The sequence below is a fragment of the Nelumbo nucifera genome, chromosome 1 (genome assembly GCF_055504915.1).
Source record: "Nelumbo nucifera cultivar China Antique chromosome 1, China Antique-T2T, whole genome shotgun sequence".
In the NCBI taxonomy this organism is placed as follows: Eukaryota; Viridiplantae; Streptophyta; class Magnoliopsida; order Proteales; family Nelumbonaceae; genus Nelumbo; species Nelumbo nucifera.
The window spans coordinates 49,752,157-49,778,985 of record NC_142649.1 but is presented as its reverse complement, the minus strand read 5'-3'; the positions used below and the strand labels follow the sequence as shown (position 1 = coordinate 49,778,985).

General features: G+C 40.1%; 1 protein-coding gene across 1 annotated transcript; it reads right to left on the bottom strand.

Moving 5' to 3' along the window:
• Positions 1–24,097: 24,097 nt before the first annotated feature.
• On the bottom strand, positions 24,098–26,115 carry LOC104587515 (UDP-glucuronate 4-epimerase 6-like). The gene has a single exon (XM_010245157.3). The coding sequence runs from the start codon at positions 25,812–25,814 to the stop codon at positions 24,447–24,449; it is 1,368 nt and encodes a 455-aa protein (XP_010243459.1). The 5' UTR covers positions 25,815–26,115; the 3' UTR covers positions 24,098–24,446.
• Positions 26,116–26,829: the final 714 nt, after the last annotated feature.

The window sequence follows — 26,829 nt, the reverse complement described above, 5'->3', positions numbered from 1 at the left end:
TTCCATATCATAGTTGAACCCTTTTTGATATCATACCTTATTGGTATCATACAAAATATTATAAATTAAAACGTTTTCCTCCAAAAAAAAAATCATGGACAACTAGGTTGTAAAATTTTAGCTAAAATACCTAACTTTTCTATATAAAAAAAATAATAATTCATCGGACAGCCTGGAAAATCCACATTGGACAGACTGCACTATCAATAAAGATCTCCCTGCGTTACACGTTAATTCACCCAGAAATGCATCTATACCTGATAAAAGGAGTGTTGTGAACAAACTTGTCTTGGGGTAAAATCTGGTAATGAAAATTTTCTATTGGGGTAAAATCTGTTGAATTTAAATACCCAAGTTGTTTGGTGTAATGATAAAATCTGGTATTGAAAAATGTGTGAGAATGCAGGTTTGAATTTGAGAACTGCCACTTTGTGCAAAATGCCAAAAGTTAGATCATTATCCAACCTACCCCTTCCAATAGAGTTATATAAATGGTCTTTGTTTGTCCAAATTCCATCCGTTTATAATTGGGTCAAATACTAACCTCTATCCAGTTAATTTGATATATTCCAATTTAATTTGATTTAATATATATGCTCATATATACTCTAAAATTTGTATTGTATCTATTGGTGAACTTGATTTAAATGTTGTATTTTTAACAAATTGTCATAGGTTTAAGGCTCAAACAAGTAAATTTCAATCCATTTTTCTTATTAATTCCAATCCACCTCCACGGCTCCACCTCCATGGAATAGCCCCATAACCAAAAAAAAAAAAGGAAAAAGAAAAACTTATTCCATCTATTGGGAAAACCAAATATATGGATTTCTTATATCTCTTTGTCTCTAAAAAACAACCACAACATACACTTATTAGGGCTACATACCATATCTATTTGTCAGAATTTGAATTCAAATTCGGTCCCATTAAGGGTGATTGATCTGAATTTGATCCATTTATAATTGGATCAATTGGATTCACACCTACACCATCCAATAAATCTGATTCAATTTGATTTAATGATCATATATCTATATTATATAAAGCAGATACTTGTCTTGGACTTGGTGTGCAGATCCAAAAAGTAAAATCCAAATACTATATATCATATATAAGTAATATTTACTCTTATACTAGTACTTGAAATTTATATTGTATTTATTAATAAAGTTCGTTTGAATGTTTTGTCAGGTGACCGGTTCCATTTTACCCCAGAACCTTTATTTTGCCAAAAACTGTTGATTTGGTTAGTAAACTGTTGACTGAGGTGGTCAAACCGAACCATTTGAACCATCCAATGATTTTGGCTGTTCTTTATTTTTTTTGTCAAAATGGACCATCCATTTGATTCGAATGGTTGAATGTTCAACCCTGAAACTGGACCCCTGACCGGTTTTAGCAACCTTGGAGAGGAGATAAAACTCAAAGATGAATTATATTCAATTGATTGAAATTGATATTGTACAATGGCCTATTTATAAACAGTACCCACCTTTTCAAAAATAATAAGGTTAATAAAAATAGTAAAACTCCCGATTAGACTTAACCTTTCTAAAACAATATATTTTATTAAAATGAAGGTTTCCTAATGAAATTAGGACTCAAAATATGCTAAAATGACTATTTGGGCTTTTCTTTCCTTTTCTTTTCTTTGATTTATTTAGAGTATGGTACTCACACATGTAAATTAACAACATTGAATGTAGGTGATATCACCCAATCACCTGGGAAGTCTACCATATAAGTATTTCTCATTAATCTTCTTCATTATTTTGTAGGGTCAACACATTTTTATTCTTTAACTTATGGTGCGTACCAGTAGGAAAATTTTCCTTCATGAGGTGGATCATTATCAGATCTCTTTCTGATTGGAACTAGGGGTGCAATTGAATTGGAATTGATCCATTCCGATCCAGTCTAATGAATATTTTAGATTATTTTAGACTAGTCTAATTCAATGTATGAACCATCCAATCTGTTCAAATTTGTTTTAATTTAGATTAATTCTAACTCAAACCTAGTCCATTGACACCTATATTTTTTATCTTTTATCAATGGATCATATATTAGCTCAATCCAACCCAATCAAGTATAAATTCATAATAAATGGACCAGGTCCAATTCAATTCAATAAATACTTTGGACCAAATAAGTCTAAACCGGTCCAATTCAATATGTTTTGTTGGCCCGTCCAATTCGGACAAATTAATTTTGGTTTGGGCGGAGTCCAATCCAAAATCGGTCCATTGACAACCCCTACTTCTAATACCTTGCACTTATGTCTTTTATCCTCCACCTTCTGGATTGGATGGAGTGTATTTAATTTGATAAGTGTCTTCCTAGTATACTATCTCTAAGAAACTTAGGCAGGGTCACTAAATCAAGGGTATGCCTTATCATGCGTTTATACACAATTTCAAATGGGGATTACCTATGGACCTGTTCACAGAGGCATTGAAAGAGAATTCAGCTTGGGCTAGGGAAAAGACCCATTACTTGGAGTTGGACCTATCACCAAATAGGCATTGAAAGCTAGAACCTAGAGTTTTAATCACCACCTTAGTTTGTCCGTAAGGCTGTGGTGGCTGCAGTACAATTTTATTTGCACCGGTATAAATGCATAGGAGTGCAAACGAAAATAATGCAAATTCTGGTTTAATTTTGTTTTGTGTTTTACTTTATTCTTGGTGAGGGGTTATTTGGTCCTCCAAATTACTTTGCAACACATGGCCTTCAGGTGATACCTTGGCATTGACTAGATGAACCAGTTCAGCAAGTTAGCTTCAAGCACCTCATCCAGGCTGACCTCCACCTCGACTGGGCCGAACTGATAGGTTTCCTAACTTACAGTGACCTGCCTCCGAGACTGGCCGAACTGTAGGAATCAATGGCAACCTGCGAGCGAGTGAGCTGACTTGTCTCGAAAATATGTTACCAGCCCGAAATCTCCAGAACATTAATGCCTCGATTGTTGGACCGACCTACCACACCGCACGCCCTAGAGTTATTCGGACAAATCGTAACCCCTATGCAGAACACGTAACCGACACAATAACTCATCGAACCAAGTGGAAATGGATCCGCGAGAAGATGAGACTCGTCATAAGGGGGCTTAAACCACTAACACCTGTTAGACAGTTTTGTATGCCCTTAGCTTCAATCCGATTTGATGTACTTTTGATATTTAGTGTAAATAAATAAAGTGCATGTTTGATTCATGTTGTTTGGTATAATTCTGTGTAAGACCCTAAAACCTAACACTTATAGAGACTCGTGTTAGTTTTAAATGTTCACAGCCATTGGATAAGTTTGGGGAGATTTATCCTGCCAAGGCTGATACTGGTGTGCCACCAAGTGTTGGGCTGGCCTGTCTCGGCCACCAGGGTAAGACCCAAGGCACATGCAGTATGGGATTACTTGAATTCTTGAATCAGACCAAATTTCCAGTATTGCCTTGGACCTTGGAGATAGATGGGCAAAACTGGAAAGTTACACCTGACCCCTAGACTCGATTATGACACTTCACTAGGTGTCGGATAAATGGGTGATCATAGTGATAGGATCATCCCCTTTGTCGGACAAAGGTAATGATCGGGAATGCATTATCTCTGATGGAAACCAAACTGTCAGCAGTTGATTTCAATCGTTGGAATTTTGTTTTGCAAAATTTATATATGATATATATATATATGTACGGTTTCAAAGTGTTTTGCAAAAGGTTTTAATTCCCGGGATCCATGTGAGTAGAGAGTGCGGCACTGTTCCTTGCAGCCGAGGGAGAGGCCCTCTCTTGTCGGGCAGTGCTTGATCATTAAGGGATGAGAGGTTAAGTGTAAGACCATTTAGGATAGTACCTGATGGGCTAATCTTGCACCTGCCCATAGTCCCTGGGTTTTTATAAGATGGCTTGGCTCAAAGACCACTTAATGTAAGTGTTGGGCCCATAGGGTCCATGTGATGGGCTCAGGGGTTCACTGAGTTTTTTAGTGAATTCGGCTGGGCCTTGTAATAAAGGCTGGGCCGAACCCATGTGGCTGGTGTGTAGATCAATGCTTGGGTCCCACGCCATACAAAGAAGCCCAACTGGGCAACAGATTGGAAACTAGTTAAGCACTGAACACTTAATGGGCCAAAAGCCCATTTCGAGCTGGGCTGATATAATCACCCATCTATGGGGCGGATCTGAGATTAATGTTAGCAAAAGGATAGGGCCTTTAACCTTATCCACTATGGGAGGCCAAATTCAAATCAGATTTAAATTTGGTAACTTCCTGATAAGATTAGGAGTAAGCTAACTTAATCTACATATAGGATTAAGATCATCCCCTATCCAAATACTAATTTGGATTGGGATAACTCCTAATTAGGAGGTTTCTTAATCAAGAAGAAAAGAGGAGAAATCCTAAGAGAAATATATCAGATTTCGAACAAGGGTAGCAAGCAAGAAAGCTTCCTACGAATTGAGATCAGATCTCATACAGACTCCAAAGAGAAGAGAAGCTATTCAACCATATTCATCCCAGGAGTTCTCCTCTAACCGCCGCTATCCTTTCTTACAAGATTCGATCTTTGAAGAAGAAAGAAACCAACAAATTGTTTCTTGACATCAGCTTTGCAGAAAAGACTAAAAAGAATTGGTGCTCAGAGTTTCTAGAGGATTCTTGAGAAGGATCCAGTGTGTAGGACGCACTCTGCTGGTTCCGTTCCATCTACAACTGTGTCATTTTCAGCAGGAGCGGATCTTGGTGCCCTCTTTGGGCGTGAACACCAACTTTGGGAGATACTGCTTCTCCGGATCAGGTATAATCCTCCCTTTTCCTTTTGGTTCAGATCTAGTTCAATTTTGGTTCAGATCTGGAAGAAGGTAGGAAAATTTTTGAAATTCGCTCACCCATTCCGCAACCTTCATGGCGTCCATTAGATGGATCCTACCATTCTTTCAACACCTATAAAAGGTCTTCATTTCTACCAGAGAAGGTACGCCCGATTACAAGCTCTCTAGCTCTCTCACCTTATAAAATACTCTCAATAGACATTCTCTGACTTAAACATCGAAGTGTCTACCCCGGGTAAAGACAACCTGGGCACTCTAACTTTTCCTCTCGTAGAACAAAACCAACTCGGCCATCTCCAGCTCAGCCTAGCACAACTCAGCCTGATAGGGTGTAATCCGAATCAGAGTCCAAATCGTCTGACATGTGAGAGGAGCTAGATCGCATGACATCATTTGACACCATCTGCAGGAATCCAACACAAAAGCTAAGTACTCAACCTTATTTTCACAAGTTCCTAAAAAACCAATGGCATCATGAAGCAACCAGCCTTCCAATAACAACAACAACCAAGTCACAGGGCAACTCAGGGAAATCCTAGAGGTCCCCTCAGTGATCATAGGACAAATTGACGTCCCTCTTGACCCTACATTTGCACCTATGAACGTGCCTCCCCTATGGTAAAGCACACAACGACAACTACTGGGGTTGATGTGCACTAGTTCAACGACCTAGTGCGGATTATAGGGAATGAGTGACCAGCTCAAATTCTAGGAGAGTAAGTTTGCCACTATGATGGAGGGGGGGTAGCAACAACACCAACAATGCTAGCAACCCTGACACCATCAGAACCAACAAATACCACCCCGGTAGCAACATCGACAGAATGTTGGGCTTAATCAGATCAACAACAAGAACCCGACCCCTAGCTCGGGTTCCTAGACAAGTACACAGTCAGGTTCCCACCTGAGTTCCTGAACCAGTCAACAACCCGCCTCCAATGGACAATGCGGTCCCTGATCAAAATCAGAACCAGCTTCCGATGGAGAGCAAGCTACAGCTCCCATCAGGACAGAGGTCACTAGCTCCTTAGAAGGCACCAAGAGAAGGCGCAAAAGATGTGTTCATCACACCTCCAAGAAAAATCAGCTCGCTCCAGCTGGGAGCATGATGGAGAAAAAAGAAGTAAGAAAAGTAGCTAGCTAGGTAGGCGCATCAGCATAACCCCTCATAACACGGGAATCACCACTCACACCAGAAATCCTCTAGGCTCTGAGGCCGAAGAACTTTAGAGTGCCGACCTTTGAGATCTACAAAGGTGCAACAGATCTAGTTGATCACGCCGACAACTTCCAGGTCCTAATGCTCCTTCATGGGGCCAATGATGCCATCATGTGCATAGCTTTCCCTACCACCCTCCAAGATGAAGCTCATCTCCGGTATTCGGGGTTGGCGCCTGGTTCAAAAAAAAAAATAGAACCACTTCACCAACCTGTTTATCACACACTTTGTGATGAGTAAAAAATACTCTAAATCAGCATCCTGCTTGCTTAATGTAATATAGAAGCCCAATGAAACTCACCGGGAATACATAAGAAGATACAACATGGAACGCCTACAAATCCTGAATATGAACCCAGCGGTACAGCTCACCATGTCCAAGAATGGTGTACGTCACCCTAACCTATGCTGGGAAATAGAACTGAACCCCCCAGCCACTATGGAGGAATTTCTCGATGTGGTAGATAAATTCATCAAAGAAGAAGAAGCACTAGGGTCATGGTCCAAGATGTTTAGGAAAAGGAAGCAAGCTAAAGAAGAGGCCGATGACAACAAGTCAAAGAGGAGAAGCAAGTCTCCCAAAAGAAGCAAGTCACCAAAAAGTCGGCAAAGCAGCTCGCCCAAAAGAAAGAGTAAGTCACCTTAACGAGGTTCAAACCGGCAATCTGGCACCCCACCCTTGTACAATAAGACATTTAGCCCCATGAATGCCAAAAGGGGTGAAATATTAATGCAAATAAAATCAACAAACTATGTAAAGTGGCTGCCCAGGATGAAGGTTGACTCAACAACCAGAAACCCTAGTAAGTATTGCTACTTCCATTGTGACATCGGTCACGATACAGAGAACTGCTGGAATCTGAAGAACGAAATTGAAGACTTGATCTGTTGAGGATAATTTAAGCAGTTCATAAAGGATGAAGGCCGACCTACCAAGAAAAGTAGGGAGGCACCTCAAACTAGCCGAGAGCAAGAAGCATCTCCCAAGAATCAGTAGCAGGAAAGATCTATCCAGGGGGTCATCAACATGATCATCGGAGGGTCCATAGTGGTTGGTTGTACCACCTCAACTAGAAAGAACTTGGTCAGGGAACTTGAGCATGATAATGACAATCTGCCAAAGCGCCCTTGAAGAGAAGAAGTAATTTACTTCACGGAAGATGACACACATGGAATACAATATCCGCACAATGACGCCTTAGTGGTAAGATTGCTGATTAACGACTTCGAGGTAAAAAGGATCCTGGTCGACTCTAGAAGCTCGATCGATATCATCTTTTAAGAAACCTTCGAGCGCATGGAGCTTAGAAGAAAAGACCTACAACCAACCAATATACCCCTTGTCAGCTTCAACGAGAAGTTGTCCAGCTTGTTGGCTGGGTGAGGGTACCAATTGAGGTGGGCTTGCCTCTTAACATAGTTCGGTTTGATCACAACTTCCTAGTGGTCACCACTCCCTCTCATATAATGCCATATTGGGCCGACCTATCCTGCACGCCCTCTGGTTAGTTGTTTCGACTTATCACCTGGCTGTGAAGTTCCCCACTGACAGAGGCATCGGAGTCATGCGAGGCGACCGGTTGGAGTCTCGCAAATGCTATGTAGCTGCCTTGAAGGCAAAAGGCAAGATTGTTGTCGACATTGACTTGGAGCCGCCACCTAAAAACACAAAAGAGAGAGCTCAACCAACTAAAGAAACCATCTTAGTGCTGGTCTCAAAGGTCAAGCCAAAGAAAATGGTTTAGATAGGAGCTTGCCTAACAAAGCCGGTGCACTCCAACTTGGTAAGTTTTCTACTTAATAATTTAGACGTTTTTGCTTGGTCAGCAATAGAAATGCCTAACATAGACCCTAAGATAATAACTCACAAGTTAAATGTTGACCCTAAAATCAGACCAGTCCAGTAGAGGAAAAGGAACCTTACCCCGGAGATATGGAAAATAATAGATGAAGAAGTAGGGAACCTGCTCATTGCGGACTTCATGAAAGAAGTCCAGTACCCGAACTAGATTACAAATCCAATGTTAGTAAAGAAGGACAATGGCAAGTGGCGCATGTGTGTCGAGTATACCAACCTGAATCGAGCCTACCTTAAAGACAGTTTTTCTCTCCCCCAGATTGACCACCTGGTAGATGCGGCCTCAAGGTTCGAGCTATTGAGTTTTATGGATGCTTACTCCAGCTACAACCAGATTTCAATGGACCTAGCTGATTAAGAAAAATTTTGCTTTTGTAACCAAGATGGGCTTGTGATGTTATAAAGTCATGCCCTTCAGATTAAAAAACGTTGGAGCAACTTTCCAACGACTTGTAAATTATGTTTTATTAGATTTAATCAGAAAAAAAAAGTTGAATGTTAAGTAGATGATATGATTGTTAAGACTCAATTTTCAAATGATTTTATTGCCGACCTAGACCTCGTTTTTAATGTTTTGAGAAAGCATAACTTAAAACTCAACCCAAATAAGTGTGTCTTCGGTGTGATGTTGGGTAAGTTCCTCGGATACATCATTAGCCGACGTGGCATCAAAGCCAACCCGGAAAAACTCTAGGCAATACTAGATATGCGACCTCCTAGCTCAGCTAAAGAAATCCAAAAGTTAACTGGCCGAATAGCCTCCCTAAGCCAATTTATGTTTAAGTCGGCTAGGAAGTGTTTACCATTTTTTAAAGCAATAAATAAGAACCAAGACTTTGAGTGGACCAAAGAGTGTCAGATCTCCTTTGACGAGCTGGAAAGATACCTAAGTTCACCTCCCTTATTGACTAGACCCGAGACCGGGAACGAGCTTAAGCTCTGCCTCTCCACGAGTGACGAGGTAATTAGCTCGGTCCTAGTTAGAGAAGTAGGAAAGGTGTAGTGACCCGTGTATTATGTAAATAAAGTCCTACTTGCTGCTGAGATGAGGTACCTGGACATAAAAAAATTAGCCTTTGCCCTAGTGCTAGTAGCTCGAAAGCTAATACCCTACTTTCAGGCTCACACTATCGTAGTCCTGATCGATCGACCTCTGAGGTAGACCCTTCAAAAGTCTGAGGTCTTGGGGAGACTTACAAAGTGGGCAATTGAGCTTAGTGAATACGATATCCATTATGATTCACGACCAGTAATAAAGGCCCAAGTCCTGGCCGATTTCATCATCGAGTGTACCTTCAGCTCACTGACCCCTGAAGTTGCCGAGCTGACCACCACGTTAGAGGCATCAACCAACGCAGCACCTGGCCCAGCTCGGGAAATATCAACCTAGGCCGAGGAGCCCTGGATACTCCATGTGGACGGCTCATCCAACCATAGTGGAGCGGAGTTGGGTTAATACTCTATGGACCTAGCGAGGTGAAACTAGAATATGCACTATGGTTTTTATTCCGAACTTCAAACAATGAGGCCAACTATGAGGCACTTATAGCTGGGCTGTCACTTACAAGGGATTTTGGGGCCAAACAACTTGTGGTTTGCAGTGACTCACAACTTGTAGTAAACCAAGTGAATGGACAGTATGAGGCTCGGGAACTTTCCATGTTGGCTTACCTAGCCAAGGTAAGGGATCTCCTGCCAACTTCCACTCTTGGTACCTCCAACAAATTCTGAGATCATAAAATACTGAGGCCGATGCTCCCTCGAGGTTGGCCAGTGCAACTAACTTGACGAAGAGGACGTCTACATAAAAGACTTACCCCGTCCATCCATAGAAAGGGCAGTGGAAGAGGTCATCCAAGTGACGACAACAGAGCTGAGTTGGACAGACCTGCTCGTCGACTACTTATGCTAAGGCATATTGCGAAAAGAGCACAATGCAGCTCAAAGAATAGAGTGATAGGCAGTACGCTACATGATCGTGGGCGAGCATTTATATAGAAGATCTTTTACACTACCCTACCTACGCTACCTGTGGCGAGCATTTATATATGGAAGGACTTTGTGAAAGGCACTTGGGGGGCAAGGCCCTCGCCCAAAAGGCTTTATGGCAAGGGTACTACTAGCCCATAGGGAAAGCAGATGCAATTGAGTACTTGACAATTGCCAACGACATGCCAACATCCTGCCCCAACTAGCGGCTGACCTGAAGTACCTGACTAATCCGTGGCCATTCACACAATGGGGGATCGACATAATGGGCCCCTTTCCGCCAACAACTGGACAAAGGAAATTTTTAGTGGTAGTTGCCGACTACTTCATGAAACGGGTAGAAGTCGAGCCGTTGGTGACAATCACAACTCGGAATGTTCAAAATTTCTTCTAGAAAAGTATTGTATGCAGATCTGGGTTACCAAGAGTATTAATTTCAAACAACAACAAACAGTTTGAATACATCAAGTTTCAGAACTGGTGCATAGAAATGAGCATAAAGCAGAACTTCACCTCGGTCACCCATCCTCAGGCTAATGGTCAGGCCGAGGTAACTAACAGGGCAATCGAACTTAAGGTCCGAGACATTCAGTGAAGAAGCTAACGAGGACGACCTGCAAACCAACCTCGACTTAGTAGAAGAAGTTAGAGACCTGGCCTACATTCAGACTACAGCATACCAATAGTGAGTGGCTCGGTATTATAACGCTCGAGTCAAGAAACGCCAATTCAGAGTTGGCGACTTAGTGCTCAAAAACGTTATGGTACCTAAGCTCGATGTGGGAAAGCTAGGCCCAAACTGGAATGACCCTTATAGAGTCTCCAAGGTGATAGGTGAAAATATGTATGGGCTCGAAACACTGGAGGGGAAGGTGGTAGCACCATGCATGGAACATAGACAACTTTAAGAAGGCATCCGGGCCAACTTCCCAACAACTCGGCCAAAAGAAGACAAAAGATAAGCGACAACTACGAATCTATGAAAATTGGGTAAGGCATTCGGACCGACCTCTTAACAGCTCAACCAAAAGGGAAACCAAAAGAAACTTTTTGCACTAAGGAATTTGATCGACTAAGCGATAGTTCAACCAAGCTAAAAAATAGATAAATAGAATGTCCCATCCAAAAAAAAATACCAGATGTGAAAAACTAAGTTCCATTAAATCAAAAGGCCAACGACTGAAATACATGTATAAAAAAACTCTCCTAACAATTGACAAGTTCAGATATTTAGGACACGCAGGCCCAAGAGATCAACTTATAGGAGATCGCAGGTTCCCAGAAACATTAGAAAAGAGAAACCTTCAAGCAGGCCGACCTACTCCTCGTCGTTACCCCGCAGCTTGTCATTGGTGTTGTCACTCTCCTCACCCACTCCTTCACCATCTTCCTCTTCACCTTCCTTACGAGTCAAGGATTGAATTGCATAGCAAGCTCGTCAGGCACGTCGTTCATAGAAAGGCTTCCAAAGTCAAAGTTGGGGTGCAACGTCTTCAAGTAGTAATGGCAAAGCTTAAAGACTTTCTTCATTGAAGGGATAACACTCTCCACCTTTTCTTTTTCATACTCAGGAGATTCTCGAAAATGACTGATGGCTGCCACCTCGGCTCAGCGGATGTCTTCAGTATATTTTGTCCACCTTTCCTCTAGATGGTGCTCCTGGGTAGTAATGGTTTCTCGGGCCTCGGCCAACTCGCGTTGCATTTTCTCGCTTAATCCAATGAAACGTTGGCGATCCTCCTCTGCACTGAGTTGGACACCATGCATCTAGGCCTGCAACGCGTCAATATTGGCTTGCAGCTTGCCCCTCTCCTTTTGGCCCACATCAACCTGATCCAATAAGACCTGCCCTATGGTGTTCACCTACAAAAAGAAGAAAAGTATGATTATAGCAAAAATCGTTGAACCAAAAGACAAACTTAGAAAGGAAACAAACTTGAACAATGCAATGAGTCAACCGAGCTCCGACACCAACTAGGTTCAACCGAGCTAAAAAATAGATAAACAGAAAGTCCCATCCAATAAAAAAATACCAGATGTGAAGAACTAAGTTCCATTAAACCAAAAGGCCAACGACCGAAATACATGTATAAAAAACCTCTCCTAACAATTGACAAGTTCAGATATTTAGGACATGTAGGCCCCAGAAATCAACTTACAGGAGATCGCAGGTTCCTAGAAACATCAGAAAAGAAAAACCATCAAGCAGGCCGACCTACTCCTCGTCGTTACCCCACAGCATGTCATTGGTGTTGTCACTCTCCTCACCCACTCCACCATCTTCCTCTTCACCTTCCTTACGAGTCAAGGATTGAATTGCACGACAAGCTTGTCAGGCACGCCGTTCATAGAAAGGCTTCCAAAGTCAAAGTTGGGGTGCAATGTCTTCAAATAGCAACAACAAAGCATAACGCCCTTCTTCATTGAAGGGATAGCACTCTCCACCTTTTCTTTTTCATACTCAGGAGATTCTCGAAAATGACCAATGGCTACCACATCGGCTCAGCGGATGTCTTCGGTATATTTTGTCCACCTTTCCTCTAGATGGTGCTCCTGGGTAGTAATGGTTTCTCGGGCCTCGGCCAACTCGCATTGCATTTTCTCGCTTAATCCAATGAAATTCTGGCGATCCTCCTCTGTACTTAGTTGGACATCACGCATCTAGGCTTGCAATGCGTCTATATTGGCTTGCAGCTTGCCCCTCTCCTTTTGGCCCACATCGACCTAATCCAATAAGACATGCCCTATGGTGTTCGCCTACAAAAAGAAGAAAAGTATGATTATAGTAGAAATCGTTGAACCAAAAGACAAACTTAGAAATGAAACAAACTTGAACAATGCAATGAGTCAACTGAGCTCTGGCACCAACTAGGTTCAGATTGCGGAAATACCGCACATCCTCGGGAAGTAACATACCCCTTGCCATTCGGAGAGCTACGTAAGGATCGGTGACATGATCAAGCATAGAGATGTCAATGCGAGGAACAAAGCGAGGAATGCTCGATGTATATGGGCTGGCCTCACGTTCCTCTTGGCTGACCTGAGGTTGAGAGATGGCAGGACCCATAGAGTACTGATCGGTCTCATAGAGTCCTAACCTCCCTTGAGGTCGATGACAGGAGGAGCATGTGACTATGATCTCACCCCGGCACTGACCAAGGTCTCCTCCATGGATAAGCGGCGATCAGCCCTTTGCTTCTTCCTCGAAGCCTTCTTAGAAGTCGCCAACATGGATTCCATGCTCTCCATATTTGAAAAAGGAGAAAGGATGGTTAGTCAAGCTAAAAATCAGAAGTACCAGAAACAAAAAGCATAGAGACCGATCTACCTATGCGACTCAGGTCGGCTTGTATTAGCATGGGCTCGACCAAAACAATTTCTACTTTAATCTTTTGGTAGACAAAATCCTAAACCGCTGCATGCATCTCTTCACTGAGCTAAAGAGAATCTGGCCTAAAGAGATGCCATAATACCTTAACACTAAGAGAATGAAAGGGTGCAAGGGAAATCGAAGGCCGACAACCAATGCCTCCTCAAAAATACAAACAGCATTCCTGTTGTGATCCTAGGAATATCCATGAGGGCTGGGCTGAATACAATCATACTCAATAGGTATCTGGTAAATGCTATATAGTTCCATAATGCACTCCACAAAAAGCACACTTGAACAAAAAACGCACACTGCTCGTTGGACTTCATCTCTCGTCCCCATCAAAGATCCAGAGCAAAATTCCCCCTGAGATTCCTCCCCTGAGAAACTTGCCACTCCCTAAAGGATTAAAAGACATCGCTAAAGGCAAACTACTAACCGAAAAAAGAATAAAGAAAATCGTCACCGGTGACTGGCATAATCTTGACAAGCGAACTGGGAACAACGCTTTGACCGCAACCTCCACGGACTGGACACCACCCCAGAAAACTCCAAAAACATTGTAAGTGGGGACCCCATATTTATAATCCAATAGGCAAAAGAACGAGCGGTAAAGATGCATCGACAGCAAATCGACGGTTGGCGGCACGCGCGGGCAATTTCAAATTCAAAATTTTGCACGCCTGCTATGTGTGCCTCTTGTTTCAAGTTAAAAATCAGCACACTTGCTATGCGTGCCTCTTTTTTGAATTTGAAATTTGAAAACCATCGCGGTCCTGCCTAATTTCAGACCAGTTCAAGAAAGCAAGCCAGGCAACCTACGAACCAATCGGACAATTACTTTATTGAGAGCTACCCCCTTCGCCGAGCTGACATAGGCTTGGTAGTGGGGGGCAATTGATGAGGGGTAATTTGGTCCTCTGAATCACTTCGCGACACGTGGCCTTCAAGTGATACCTCGTCACTGACTAGGTGAACCAATTCGGCAAGTTAGCCTCAAGCACCTCATCTAGGCTGAGCTCCACCTTGGCCGAGCCAATCTGATGGGTTTCCTAAGTCGCAACGACCTACCTCCAAGACCAGATGAGCTGTAGGAATCTATGGCGACTTGCGAGCGAGCGAGCTGACTTGTCTCAAAGGTACGTTACCAGTCTGAGATCTCTGGAACATTAATGCCTCAACCGTTGGACCGGCCTACCGCACCGCACACCCCAAAGTTACTCGAACAAATCGTAGCCCCCACGTAGAACACGTAACTGACACAATAACTCACCGAACCAAGCGGAAATGGCTCCACAAGAAGATGAGACCCGTTGTAAGGGGACACAGACCATTGACACCTATAAAAGGTATTCATTCCTACCAGAGAAGGTACACATGATTACAAGCTCCCTAGCTCTCCCACCTTCTAAAATACTCTCAATAGACATTCTCTGACTTAAGCATCGAAATGCCCAACCTGAGTAAAGACAACCCGGGCACTCTAACTTTTTCTCTCGCTGAACAAAACCAACTCGGCCTAGCACAGCTCGGCTCAACATGGTGTAATCCGAATCGTCTAACACGCGAGAGGAGCTAGATCGTGCGACATCAATTCTGCTTTGGGTCTTGTTTTACTCCATTTGTAGTGCGATCAAACATAAATTATAAAATAAAAGTAAATCATAATTTGTATCAAAATCATTTACACTAACTACCATGGTTTGGTTACGTATCAATGCAAATAAATTCACAATATTGCAACCAAACACAGCCTAATGGACACTACTACTGCAAACATCAAACAAACTACCTCCTTTAAGCCTATGTATCACAAGTTTAACCCTTGGAACAGGGAGGTTATGATCCACATCATTTATCAATAGTTTGTTGTCTTCCTTAATTATGAGATTATGTAGACTGTATAATTGGTTTAAAACCTCCATGATTTAGGCAAGGGATGACTACATCTCACTCTAGAAGGCCTCAAAGGTTGTTGTAGAAACGTATTGTTCTTTTTCTACCAACACTATTTGCAAGAAACAAAGGCCATATTACAAGAAAGCCTTGTGGTATATATTGGTGAAAGCGAGATACCATAGTCGAGGGTCTCATGGCAGAAGCGACACCCTAGAACATGGATACAGGTAGGCGAGAATTTTGTGCAAGATTCATCGATCCCAGCCTAAAGCTTAAGGGAAGCAAGGTCGATCGGGGTAAGACGAAGAAGATTGCCTCAAGGAAACCATGATTGGATGTACCTCATAATCTTACTCTACTCAAAGTAGGAAAGCTCCTAATTGGACTCAAACTCTCTAAAACATTGTATTTATCTATATACATGTTAAGATAAGGAAGCCTAGAAATTTTCTCCTTTTTTTGAATTTTTTACTTTTTTAATTCCACATCATTTTTGAAACAACTAATGAGATGCACTTTCCCAATAACCTAAATAATCGATTCTCCTAAACTACCTTCCCCACTATCCCCCACTTTCTCCAAAACTATCTCTAATTCCTATTTATCTCCAGAAAACATCTCTAATTTAGTAGAGAGTTTCTCTCCTAAATTATCTCTGATTCCTATTTATCCTCTCCCCTACTTTTTATCTATATCCATCTAAAGAAAGTTTGGATTAAAAATTTAAGAATTATTTAAATATTCTAAAAAAATTATCTAATAACTTTAAAATATTTATTAAAAACACAAAAAATTATTTTATATTTTTACAAAATATATCACGATATTTTGTACTAACAATTTAAATTACATTTTTCTGGATTATCAATTTAAATGTTTTTCAAATATTCAGTAATATGTAATAGCTTTAAATAAATAAAATTCAAATAACAAAAAAATGTAAATACTTTGTAGATTATTTAAATATGTAAATAACTAAATATTTATCATTACTAGATTTTAAATAGTTAAAATATCGAAATTATGTAATAAATTTAAAAAATTTCTTCAAAGTAGAAAAATAATTATAACATAATATTGAAATTAATAATAATTTAATATTTTTACATAATATTTTAAATAACTAATTTCACTTATATAGAGTAATAATTCATGAAAATAACTTTCAAAAAAATTAACATTTATTAATAATAATTTTAAACTCTTAATCTGTATTCATTATATAATTATATATACTAAAATTAATATTTATTGTATTTCAGTAATTATTTATTGTTTTTTGTCATAAATGTATTTTCAATGATTATGTATAAATTTATTTGTTTTATTATTTAATAGAAACCATTCAATGATTTTTGAAGATTAAACTACTATTATTGAAATTTTTAAATTTAATTTATTGTACTTATTGTATTTTTGTTATAACTTATTGATTAATATTTATTAGAGATTAAACTATTATTTGAGATTATACTATTTATTAACTTAGTTAATATATTTTTAGTACTTATTGTATTTTTGTAATTATTGTATTTTTTCATTATCAATATATTTTCAATAATTATGTATTTTTGCTATAAATTTTCAATAATTATTGGATATTAAGGTATTGTTATTTATCAGAGATGAGACTATTAATTTAGTTGAAGTTACGAGTGTTCATGAGTCGGTTCGGTTCGATCATAGGCTATTTGGCTAACCAAATTGACCTGGTCAGGTTGGGGAGTTGGTTAGCTGAAACCGATTGACATTTTGTGAAAACCAACCCACTCAGGTTGTACCATTTTGGGTCATCTTTTTGATTTGGTCAGTCGATTCAAAAGATTTAAACTTAAAAATTACAGTGCAATTATTGAAAAATAAATTAAAAAATTAGATTTATGATATAAACATTTTAGACTATGAAATATGGAAAATTTCCCACTTTTCCATACTAAAAATTATATTTAGGGAAATTGTCTAAAACTCACATTGAGTTTTCACCATTTCTCTTAAACTCACCACAACTTTTCAAAATGTCTAAAATTCATCATGTCACTAACTTAATGTTAAAAAGACTAATGAGTGTTAATATATTACCATTTTAACCTTCATAGAAAAATATAAAATATATAAAAAATAAATTAATGGGTGTTAATATATTACCATTTTAATATTTAGACATGAAAAAAGGAAAAAGTTCAAAAAAATATTTTCAAATATAAAATACATAAAAACATAGTAATTACAAAAACTATAAAAAATTTATAGAAATTGCAAACAAAATAAAAAATTATTTTCAAATAATAGAAACTATAGAAATTGAAAAACAAAATAAGAAAATAAAAATTGTATAAAAAACACCAAATGTTATAGAAAAACATAAAAACTATAAATAAATAACAAAAATAGAAGAAAATTTATAGATTGTAGAAATAGAAAATTGTAAAAAATAGAAATTATAAAAAAACATTAGAAATTATAACAAAACACTAAAAATGCAAAAAAAAAACAAGAAAATTGAAAACTGAAAAATACCATTTTTCCTCTAACTCACTATTCACGGGTAATTTGGTCATGAAAATTGTTATTTATGCTGGCATTGACACCTTTGTTAAAAAGCATTAACGGTGCACTAATAGAAGGTGAGTTTTGGAAAATAAAAACTTACTGAAGACATTTTGAAAAGTTGTGGTGAGTATAAGAGAAATGTTGGAAACTCATGGTGAGCTTTAGACAATTTCCCTTATATTTAAAATATAAAATATTAATATATATTCATGGTTAGTTCATTCGATTTTGGTTAGTTTACAAATGGACAAAGTGAAAGTAATCCAACTTGGTTGAATTGGGAAATTTTTTAACCAAAGTCGACTGAAAATACTAGGAAAACAACCAATTCAGGTCGAGTTGATCGGGTTGGTCAGTTTCATCTGTTTGATGAATAAACCTAATTGAAATTAGTTATTGTTATTTTTTTATTATAAAAAATATTAAAAGTAGTATATAAAATATGAATAATTATTAATTATTTAAAAATTTGGAAATATAAAACAATTGTATACTCTTAGGTGTTTCTATTAGGGTCATTTAGTAGAACACACCTTATAGTTTTACGTATTTACTTAAACCTACCTTATAGTTTTCATTTTACTAAAATATCCCATATATTTTACAATTTATCTACCTAATAAACCTTTCATTAAGGAGTGTTTGTTTTTCCATTGGGCCCATGTTTTTTATTCCAAAAATATTCTTAACACTTTTTTTGTACAGAAAACAAAATTGACCAAATATAGCCAATAGAATGGTTGTCCATGTCTTATTAAGGGCAAAAATGGTTTTTTATTTTTATTTTTTTATTTTCTTTTGATTAAATTTATTTTAACGAACATTAGGGTCAACACTATCCTTTTCCACCGTCACCTAATGGAAGATTGATTAAATCCATTGCAAATTATAAGTGGTGTTTTAGTAAAATGCTAACTATAGCGTAGATTTTAATAAATCCATTAAACTATAAGGGGTATTTAAGTAAATGACCTTTCTATTATTTAGCTTTTACTTATTAAAACAGTGAAGTGTAGAAATTTTCTCCTTTTTTCTCCTTTTTTTTGAATTTTTTTAATCTGTGTCATTTTCGAAACTACCAATTAGAAAATATATTTTCTCCACATAAATCTTCCTAAAATTTCTCCTAAACAACCTCCCCAACTTTCTCCTAAGTTATCTCTAATTTATTTAATTATTGTATAAATAAGCAATTGTATACATTCATATAAAATTAAAATTTGAAGTTTTCTTTCAATTTTTTTAAATAAATAGGCAAAAATTGCTTTGGCCCGGTCTATGGCTTGACTTGGGCTAAGGCTTGGCCCGCCAGCCCAGCCTATGGCACGGCACGGGCCACGTGGGCCTAGGTTATGGGCCGTGCTGGGCTGATCCCCAAAATTTTCACCGGGGAGGGCAGCCCGGCCCGGCATGACACACTTTACACCTCTATCCATGGGGATCCCCACTCCCTGTGACTCTTTATTTTTTTATTTTATTTAAAAAATAAAAATAAAAATAAAACAATTAAAATTTACTATCCTACTAGAAAAGATTCAAACATATTCAGCCATATTTTTAAAAATATTAACATATAGAGGTATATGTACATATATACATATATAAACATATATATGCATGTATATACATATATAATAGCGAAGATCCCCTGGGGTAGGGATCAGGGTCCAAGCAGCGTAGGGAGTGCTCTCCCGTCCCCACCAATGGGATGAAAATTTCCCCACAGGGGAAAATCATCCCCATCCCCGCCCCATTTGGGGCAGATCCCCAGGGGATCTAGAAAATGGGGAAATTTGCCATCCCTAAATTTTATAAACAACCTTATCTAAAATTAATTTTTGTTATTTTTATATAGTAAAAAATTATTAAAAGTAATATATAAAATATAGATGATTATTAATTATTATATAAAACAATTGTGTACTCTTACATATTTCTATTATCTTTAACTTAACATATCCGGACATTGCACGGGTCCCTGCCAGTTTTACTTAAATAAAGGCTTCCTAATCAAACTAGGACTCAAAAATGTGGTTAAAATGATTATTTGGGCCTTTTCTTCTTTTCTTTGTTATATTAGGCCTCCAAAAACATTTTATGCTGCAACTTGTTCTACATCAAAAAATCTTCTAAAAAAATACCAAGAAAGCAAATTTGAAAGTGTTTGCATCTCTGAAATCTAATTTTTAGTATTTTCTTTCCCTCGTATCCTTTTTCATTTTAAAGGGAGATGCTTGAAGTAGGAAAATAAATGATTATATAGATTTTTTATTTGTTTGGAAATAGGGCTTAGGTGCTTATCCTTGGACTTGGCATATCCATAATTAGTGATAAGTATTACTAAAATTAAAATTACAAAGAAAAAAAAAAAGAAAATCGACACCAAGAAAAATATCATAAATTAGAAAATTCCCCCTCCAAAAACAATCATTGCCAACTACCACGTAACATTGTCAACTTTTCCATATATCAACCAAATTATCAAGTAAAAAAACTAGCTAACAAGAGGATCAACTTAATCAAATTTCTCGCATATCTCAACTAATTAAATGACCTATGATTTATGCAAATAAAATTGGAATAATACAAAGAAGATTTAACAAGGGGCTACCTTAATATTTTATTAATGAAAAATCCCTTGAAGTTTTTTGTTATTGCTGAAACATCCTCTGAATTTTGGTAATTATAATCACCTCTCCTAAACTTTCTGACATAGTTGCAAGTAGACCCCCTCTGGTAGAATGTTCTAAAAAGGGTATTAAAATGTTTAAAATACTCAATCAGTTATTTTTAACAACAATGTTCATTTTCCAAATTTTCATATGAATCACTACCCCAAACCCTTTCAATCTCTTTTCTGAAATTGATTTATTTTTCAAATTTGCCCTTCATATCAATCACTGAAAGGTAAAGTTACTACAATTTTAAGTTCTCAATAGTAACTTCCCATAGAATCCAACCTCAATAGTATCTGTATGGATATTTTGGACATTTTCATGCCCTTCTTTAGAATATTCACTCTACTAGAGGTGCTCTACTTGCAATTGTATTGGAAAATGCAGGAAAGGTGATTGCAATTATTAAACTCCATTGGAGATTTCAGCCATTTACCCTAAATTTTATTAATGAAACTCAAAAGGAAGTTACTAAAAGTAATTGCCCTATTGCTTGGATTGACAATTGTGTGAAAATGTAGGTTTGTGTTTGAATGCTGCCACTTTGGTAAATGCCAAAGGTTAAAGGTTAGGTCCTTATCGAAAGTCCCCCCTCCCAAGACCTCAAATAACTAGAATCAGCATTGGGTCTTTTCTTTCTTCTTTTTTTTTCTTAAATTATACAACAAAATATAGCCCATTCCCAATCCCCACAACCTCAACAGGAATTGATCTCAAGTCTTTACTACAACCAGGACCAGCTAATTAAAAACCTTACCAGTTGAGCCAATTAGTACTTGGCACTTGGCACCTGAACATTGACCCTTTCGTTTCTCTCAACTCCCCCCTTAGTTTTCAATTTAGGATTGTTTCAGACCTGGTTCAAATCTAAACCAGATTTAACTCAATCTTGGGCTTCAACCACACTACTAGTACTGGCCTACCGGGCTACTACCACAAGTCCACAACCATAACAAAAAAAAGGGTTTTTCTAAGGGTGGATAAAGGGGTTTTTATAGTTCAGTCCACCTCTAGGTGGAACTAAGAATACATGTTAATGGATTGATGTCAAATTCACGGGTAGGATGCGATTTGTGAGGTGGATTGTAGATTTGTGAGAGGGCTATAATTTCAGATTTATAAGGTGGATTGCAGTGCACTTATCCCTATTGATGAGGGCGGATTTTGCCCTCCAATGACATTGTGACACATGGCACCTCAGAATAAGTAGGTGACACCCAGAACCACTCAGGCAACAACTTGCCAAGTTGATGGTGTCCAACCTGGCGGCCTGACCCAGGCGACAATCTGGCGGCTTGCAAGACATGCTCGCCGACGAATTCGGCATGCATATCCAAACACTCCCAAAATCCTTGGAAGTTGGCCCACGTGCCGAATGATCTGAAGGGTGGTCAATGTGCATGGCGGTTATCTCCAGGAATCTCGGACCAGTTAGACACGACTTTCCGGAGATCTCAGGGGCAATACATGAGCAAGGCCTATATAAAGGCACCAACCCCAATGACAAGGGGCAAGGAAGGGAGCAAGCAAGCAAGTAAGCAAATTCTAACTCTCATACTGTGTGATTTTTAACTCGCAGTTTACTATGAGAGTACTAACTTAAGCATCAGAGCGACCTCGCTGGGTTAGTCACCCCGAGTCCTCTGACATTTGGCTCCATGCAGGTCGCTAAAGAGCAACAAAGCTCATCAATTCAACTCGGCACCTCACAGGCAGCTCGACACTATAGTCAGCTCGCCACCTAGCCTGCCCAGCTCGACTCAGCTCAACAGCCAAAGTTCACTTCGGCCTGAGTCATCGGCCGCTTGGAAGCAGACCAAATGACGAGGTACTTAGCCAAAAAATTGATACTTAACCAAAAATTGATTCATCAATTGGCGTCGTCTGTGGGAAATGCTACAAAAAGCTAAGTTCTCATCCTCTAAAAGGCTAAATCCTCTTCTTCCAGAAAACTAAGTCCTCACTTTTTAGAACTAAAGCTCTCACTTTATAGTTTCCATTTTTTATGAACTCAAAGACTATGCAGGAAGTTGATAGCTAACAGATTAAACAACTCTACCAACTTTATTTCAACTCGGATAAAGCCTCATCAGTCCTCTTCGCGAGGTCCCCTTTACAAAGATGAGCTCTTTGTGGCTTCCGCGGGAGTTGGCGGCCAACAGACTACATGGACTCCCTTGATGGTTGAGCCTTCCAAGGCTCCCGTGTGAGCTGGCGACCTAAAGTTAGTAGTGCTTCCCCCGTAGGTCGAGCTCCTGGTAGCTTATTATAGGAGTGGGTGACCGGCGTCACGAGGCTGATTCAGTGTAGCCATAGCACTAAAGTACCGAACTGGTGAAGACCTCGGTACCACATAAGACCCAGTCGCCTCTTCGGCATGGACAAGATCAAGGAGAGTGGACTACGAGTCGCTCCCAGAGCCTAAGGGCCAAAATACCAAACTAGCGAAGACCTTCTCACCACATAAGACCCAGTCGCTTCTTCGGCATAGGCAAGATCAAGGAGAGTGGACTACGAGTCGCTCCTAGAGCTTAAGGGCCAAAATACTGAACTAGCGAAGACCTCCTCACCACATAAGACCAAGTCGCCTCTTCGGCATGGGCAAAATCAAGGAGCAGACTGCGAGTCACTCTCAGAACATAAGGAATTGAATCGAATGCTTACGAGCTCATCGAATTATTCATTCTGAGCCACAAGGAGAAATTTACTCCCTTCGCCGAAGTTACTTTCAACTCGGGAGTGGGGGGCAAATGATGAGGGCAGATTTTGCCCTCCAATGACATTGTGACACATGACACCTCCGAACAACTAGGTGACACCCAGAACCACTCAGGCAACAACATGCCAAGTTAATGGTGTCCAACCTAGCAGCTTGGCCCAGGCGCCAACCTGGCGGTTTGCAAAACGTGCTCACCGACGAATTTGACGTGCATATCCAAACACTCCCACGATCCTTGGAAGTTGGCCCACATGCCGAACGATCTGGAGGGTGGTCAACGTGCATGGCAGTTACCTCTAGGAAATCTCAGACCAATTAGACATGACCTCCCGGAGATCTCGGGGGTGGTACATGAGCAAAGCCTATATAAAGGCACCAACCCCAATGACAAGGGGCAAGGAAGTGAGCAAACAAGCAAATAAGAAAATTCTAGCTCTCATATTGTGTGCTTTTAATCTCGCAGTTTACTATGAGAACACTGACTTAAGCATCGGAGCGACCTCGCCGGATTAGTCACCCCGGGTCCTCTGACATTTGGCTCCATGCAGGTCGCTAAAGAGCAACGAAGCTCATCAATTCAGCCCAACACCTCACAGGCAACTCGACACTATAGTCAACTCACCACCTAACTTACCCAGCTCAACTCAGCTTAACAGCCAAAGTTCACTTCGGCCTGAATCCTCAACCGCTTGGAAGCAGAACAAACGACGAAGTAGTTAAGCTATTGTCAACCCTATTTTTCATTAGCAACCACGCTATGATCCAATTTCAACATCTCACAGCTTTTGCCCAGTTTTGAAATCACCATCAAACGTCAAACTATTTTAACTAAGTAATTTGGTCAGCACAACAGGAATCAACATATGATCACACTACAGATTTTCTTCAAATCAATCCGCACCATAGATTTCCAATTGTGTAGAGATAATTATTCCGAAAAAAAGTTAATTATAAAAAAGAGGTGAAGGCATAAAAGAGAAAGAATCGAAATATCATCTTTTTCTTGTTCAATTCAATCACGAATCTTTGATATCAATCGGACGGCCGATCTGCACCCTTTCTAGCAGATTCGAACCGCAGATGCTACATACTTTACTCGCATTATTACAGCCAAAACACCCCCAACAAACCCTTCCCTTTATCTCTCTTTGTTCCCTATGTTCTTTCAATCCTGCTTTTTCTTTTTTCCCCTGTTTTATGTCCTATAAATATATGCTACATCAAGACCAACAAGGAACAACTGGACAAGAGAAAACATAAATATTTTGAAAACAAAAATTCACAAAAAGGAAAGATAAAAAAAAAAAAAGATCGGTGGACGGAATTACGATCAGGAGGATTCAGCTCCGGCACCGTCGCCGTCGAAACTTCCGTTTTCCTTATTTGCCCTCGATTGAATTCCATAATAACTAACATACCACTTGACAAATTTCCTCAACCCTGTCGCCAAATCGGTGGTGGGCTTGTACCCGAAGTCCCTGTACGCCAGGCTCACGTTAGCATGGGTGAATGGCACGTCGCCGTTCCTCGGCATCTTCAAGATGTTCTTCTTCGCGTTTACGTTCAGAAGTCCTTCAAGGATCGAGACCAGCTTCCCCACCGACACCGGCGACGTGTTCCCCAGATTGTAGATTCTGAGCTGCGCCGGGCCCCGCTTTTTCCCGCCGCTTCCGGTGCTCTTCTCCGCCGTGTCGAGCGCGCCTAAGCACCCCTTCACGACGTCGTCGATGTACGTGAAGTCTCGGGCGACCTCCCTGTCGTCCTGGGTCTGGTAGATCGTAATGGGCTTCCCTTGGAGAATATCCTTGGTGAAAAAGAAGTAAGCCATGTCGGGTCGGCCCCATGGACCGTAGACGGTGAAGAAGCGAAGCCCTGTGATCGAGAGGCCGTAGATGTGGTTGTAAGTGTGGGCGATCTCTTCTCCAGCCTTCTTCGTTGCGGCGTAGAGACTCGCTGGTTGGTCCGTCCGGTGGGATTCGGAAAATGGGTTCTGGGTGTTGAGGCCGTAGACGGAGCTGGACGATGCCCAGACAATGGCGGGTTGAGGTTGGGCGGATTTGGCGATCTCCAGTAGATTCACCAACCCGGCTATGTTGGAGTTCACGTATGACTGTGGGTTCTTCATGGCGTAGCGCACACCCGCTTGAGCAGCCAAGTGGAGGACGTGAGTGAACGGCACGACGTCGAAGAGCTTGGAGAGTAATGGAGCGTCGTTCAAATCAGCTTCTACGACGAAGATTTGGTGTTTGGACAGAAGAGATTGACGGGCTCGTTTCAGTGAAGGGTCGTAGTAGGAATTGAAGTTATCCAGGCCAAGAACTCCATCGCCTCGTTTCTTCAAGGCCAGTGCACAGTGGGTTCCGACGAATCCGGCAGCCCCAGTCACCAACACGGAGAAGCCATTGGGCCTGCGAGGGGTGGACGAGTGGCGGACTTTCTTTTCCCAGGTGGCGCCGTTGCCGTAGAAGGCCGAGGCGATGAAGTTCTGGTGGTGATGCAGGTGGACATGGTGGGGGTTATCAGAAAGCGGAGGATAATTAAGAGTGAAAAAGAAAATGAGAATGAGAGCAACGAGAAGGGTGACTCGGAAGAGGAGTTTGGAGGAGGCAGCTAAGAACTTGGTACTGTTCACGCGGCGGAGGTAGCTGTTGTAGCGCTCCAGCTTGGTGGTTTTGCTTGTATCTGGCGGGGACGCCATTAACGTACAAACCGATCAATGATCCGAAGCCAAAAGGACTCAATTGATTTGATTTGGTTTCAGGGTTACAGCTCTCTTCGAATATTTTTTTTTCTTTTCTTTTTGAGCTCCGAAAGGAGAGAGCCAGAGAGGAAGTAGAGCCCTGAAAGGAGAAGAGAGTACAGATGGTTGGATATAAAGAGAGAGAGAGGGAGAGAGAGAAAGAGAGAGAGAGGTGGACCTCCCTTGAGTGAAGTAAGGTTGGTATTAGTTGGACTGCACTGTCTTCTTTTCTTCTCACCTTTCTCTCTCCTTCTATCTCCCCTACGAGAGTCACTCTTACATATGAAACCAGAAGGAATTCCACTGTTAAAATGGATTTCCGAAAAAGGGCCTTTATTTTTGTTATAATTACAGAAAAGACGACGCGTTGGATTTGTTTGGACTTAAGAGGTCAGGAGGTGATCAATGTTGCCAGCCAACCAATGAAGAGAGACAAATCAGTCACGTGGGTGAGCGCATTAACGTGTGCATGTCGTGTTGTTCTACCGACAAAATAGTAATATCATGTTACCGGTTTGCAAAGGAAAATAATCTCGTATTACCGATTTTAACCATATTATAATTTAACAATAAGTAATTTTGGGCATAAATTGTAGGGGTATTCCAGTCAATTCGTCTGATTGTTGGAATAGCGATCTCTCTTCCTGGAAGCTGCCATGTGGGAGAACTAAAGAGATAATAGGATGAGACAGGTGGGCCCGAACTGGGTCTTTTTGGTAATTTCGAGAAAATTCTAGGGTGATTTCCCGTGGGTGAAAACAAAACTAGAAAAAAAAAAAAGTAGAAAAGGGAGTCCATTAAAATTAAATCACGATTTCTTCAGGGTCTCCACCGCCACTGCTCGCTAGTTTTCAATATTTTATTATTAAATTCAAAATTAAATGTTATTTTATTATTATTATGGTATTATTCTATTGTATTATTATAGGCCATGAAGAATGGTGGTGGGGGGTGGGTCCCAAATCGGGACCAC

What these genes read in the sequence shown, in the direction of transcription:
- LOC104587515 (XM_010245157.3), bottom strand. Translation starts at nt 25,814, where the DNA reads ATGGCGTCCCCGCCAGATACAAGCAAAACCACCAAGCTGGAGCGCTAC.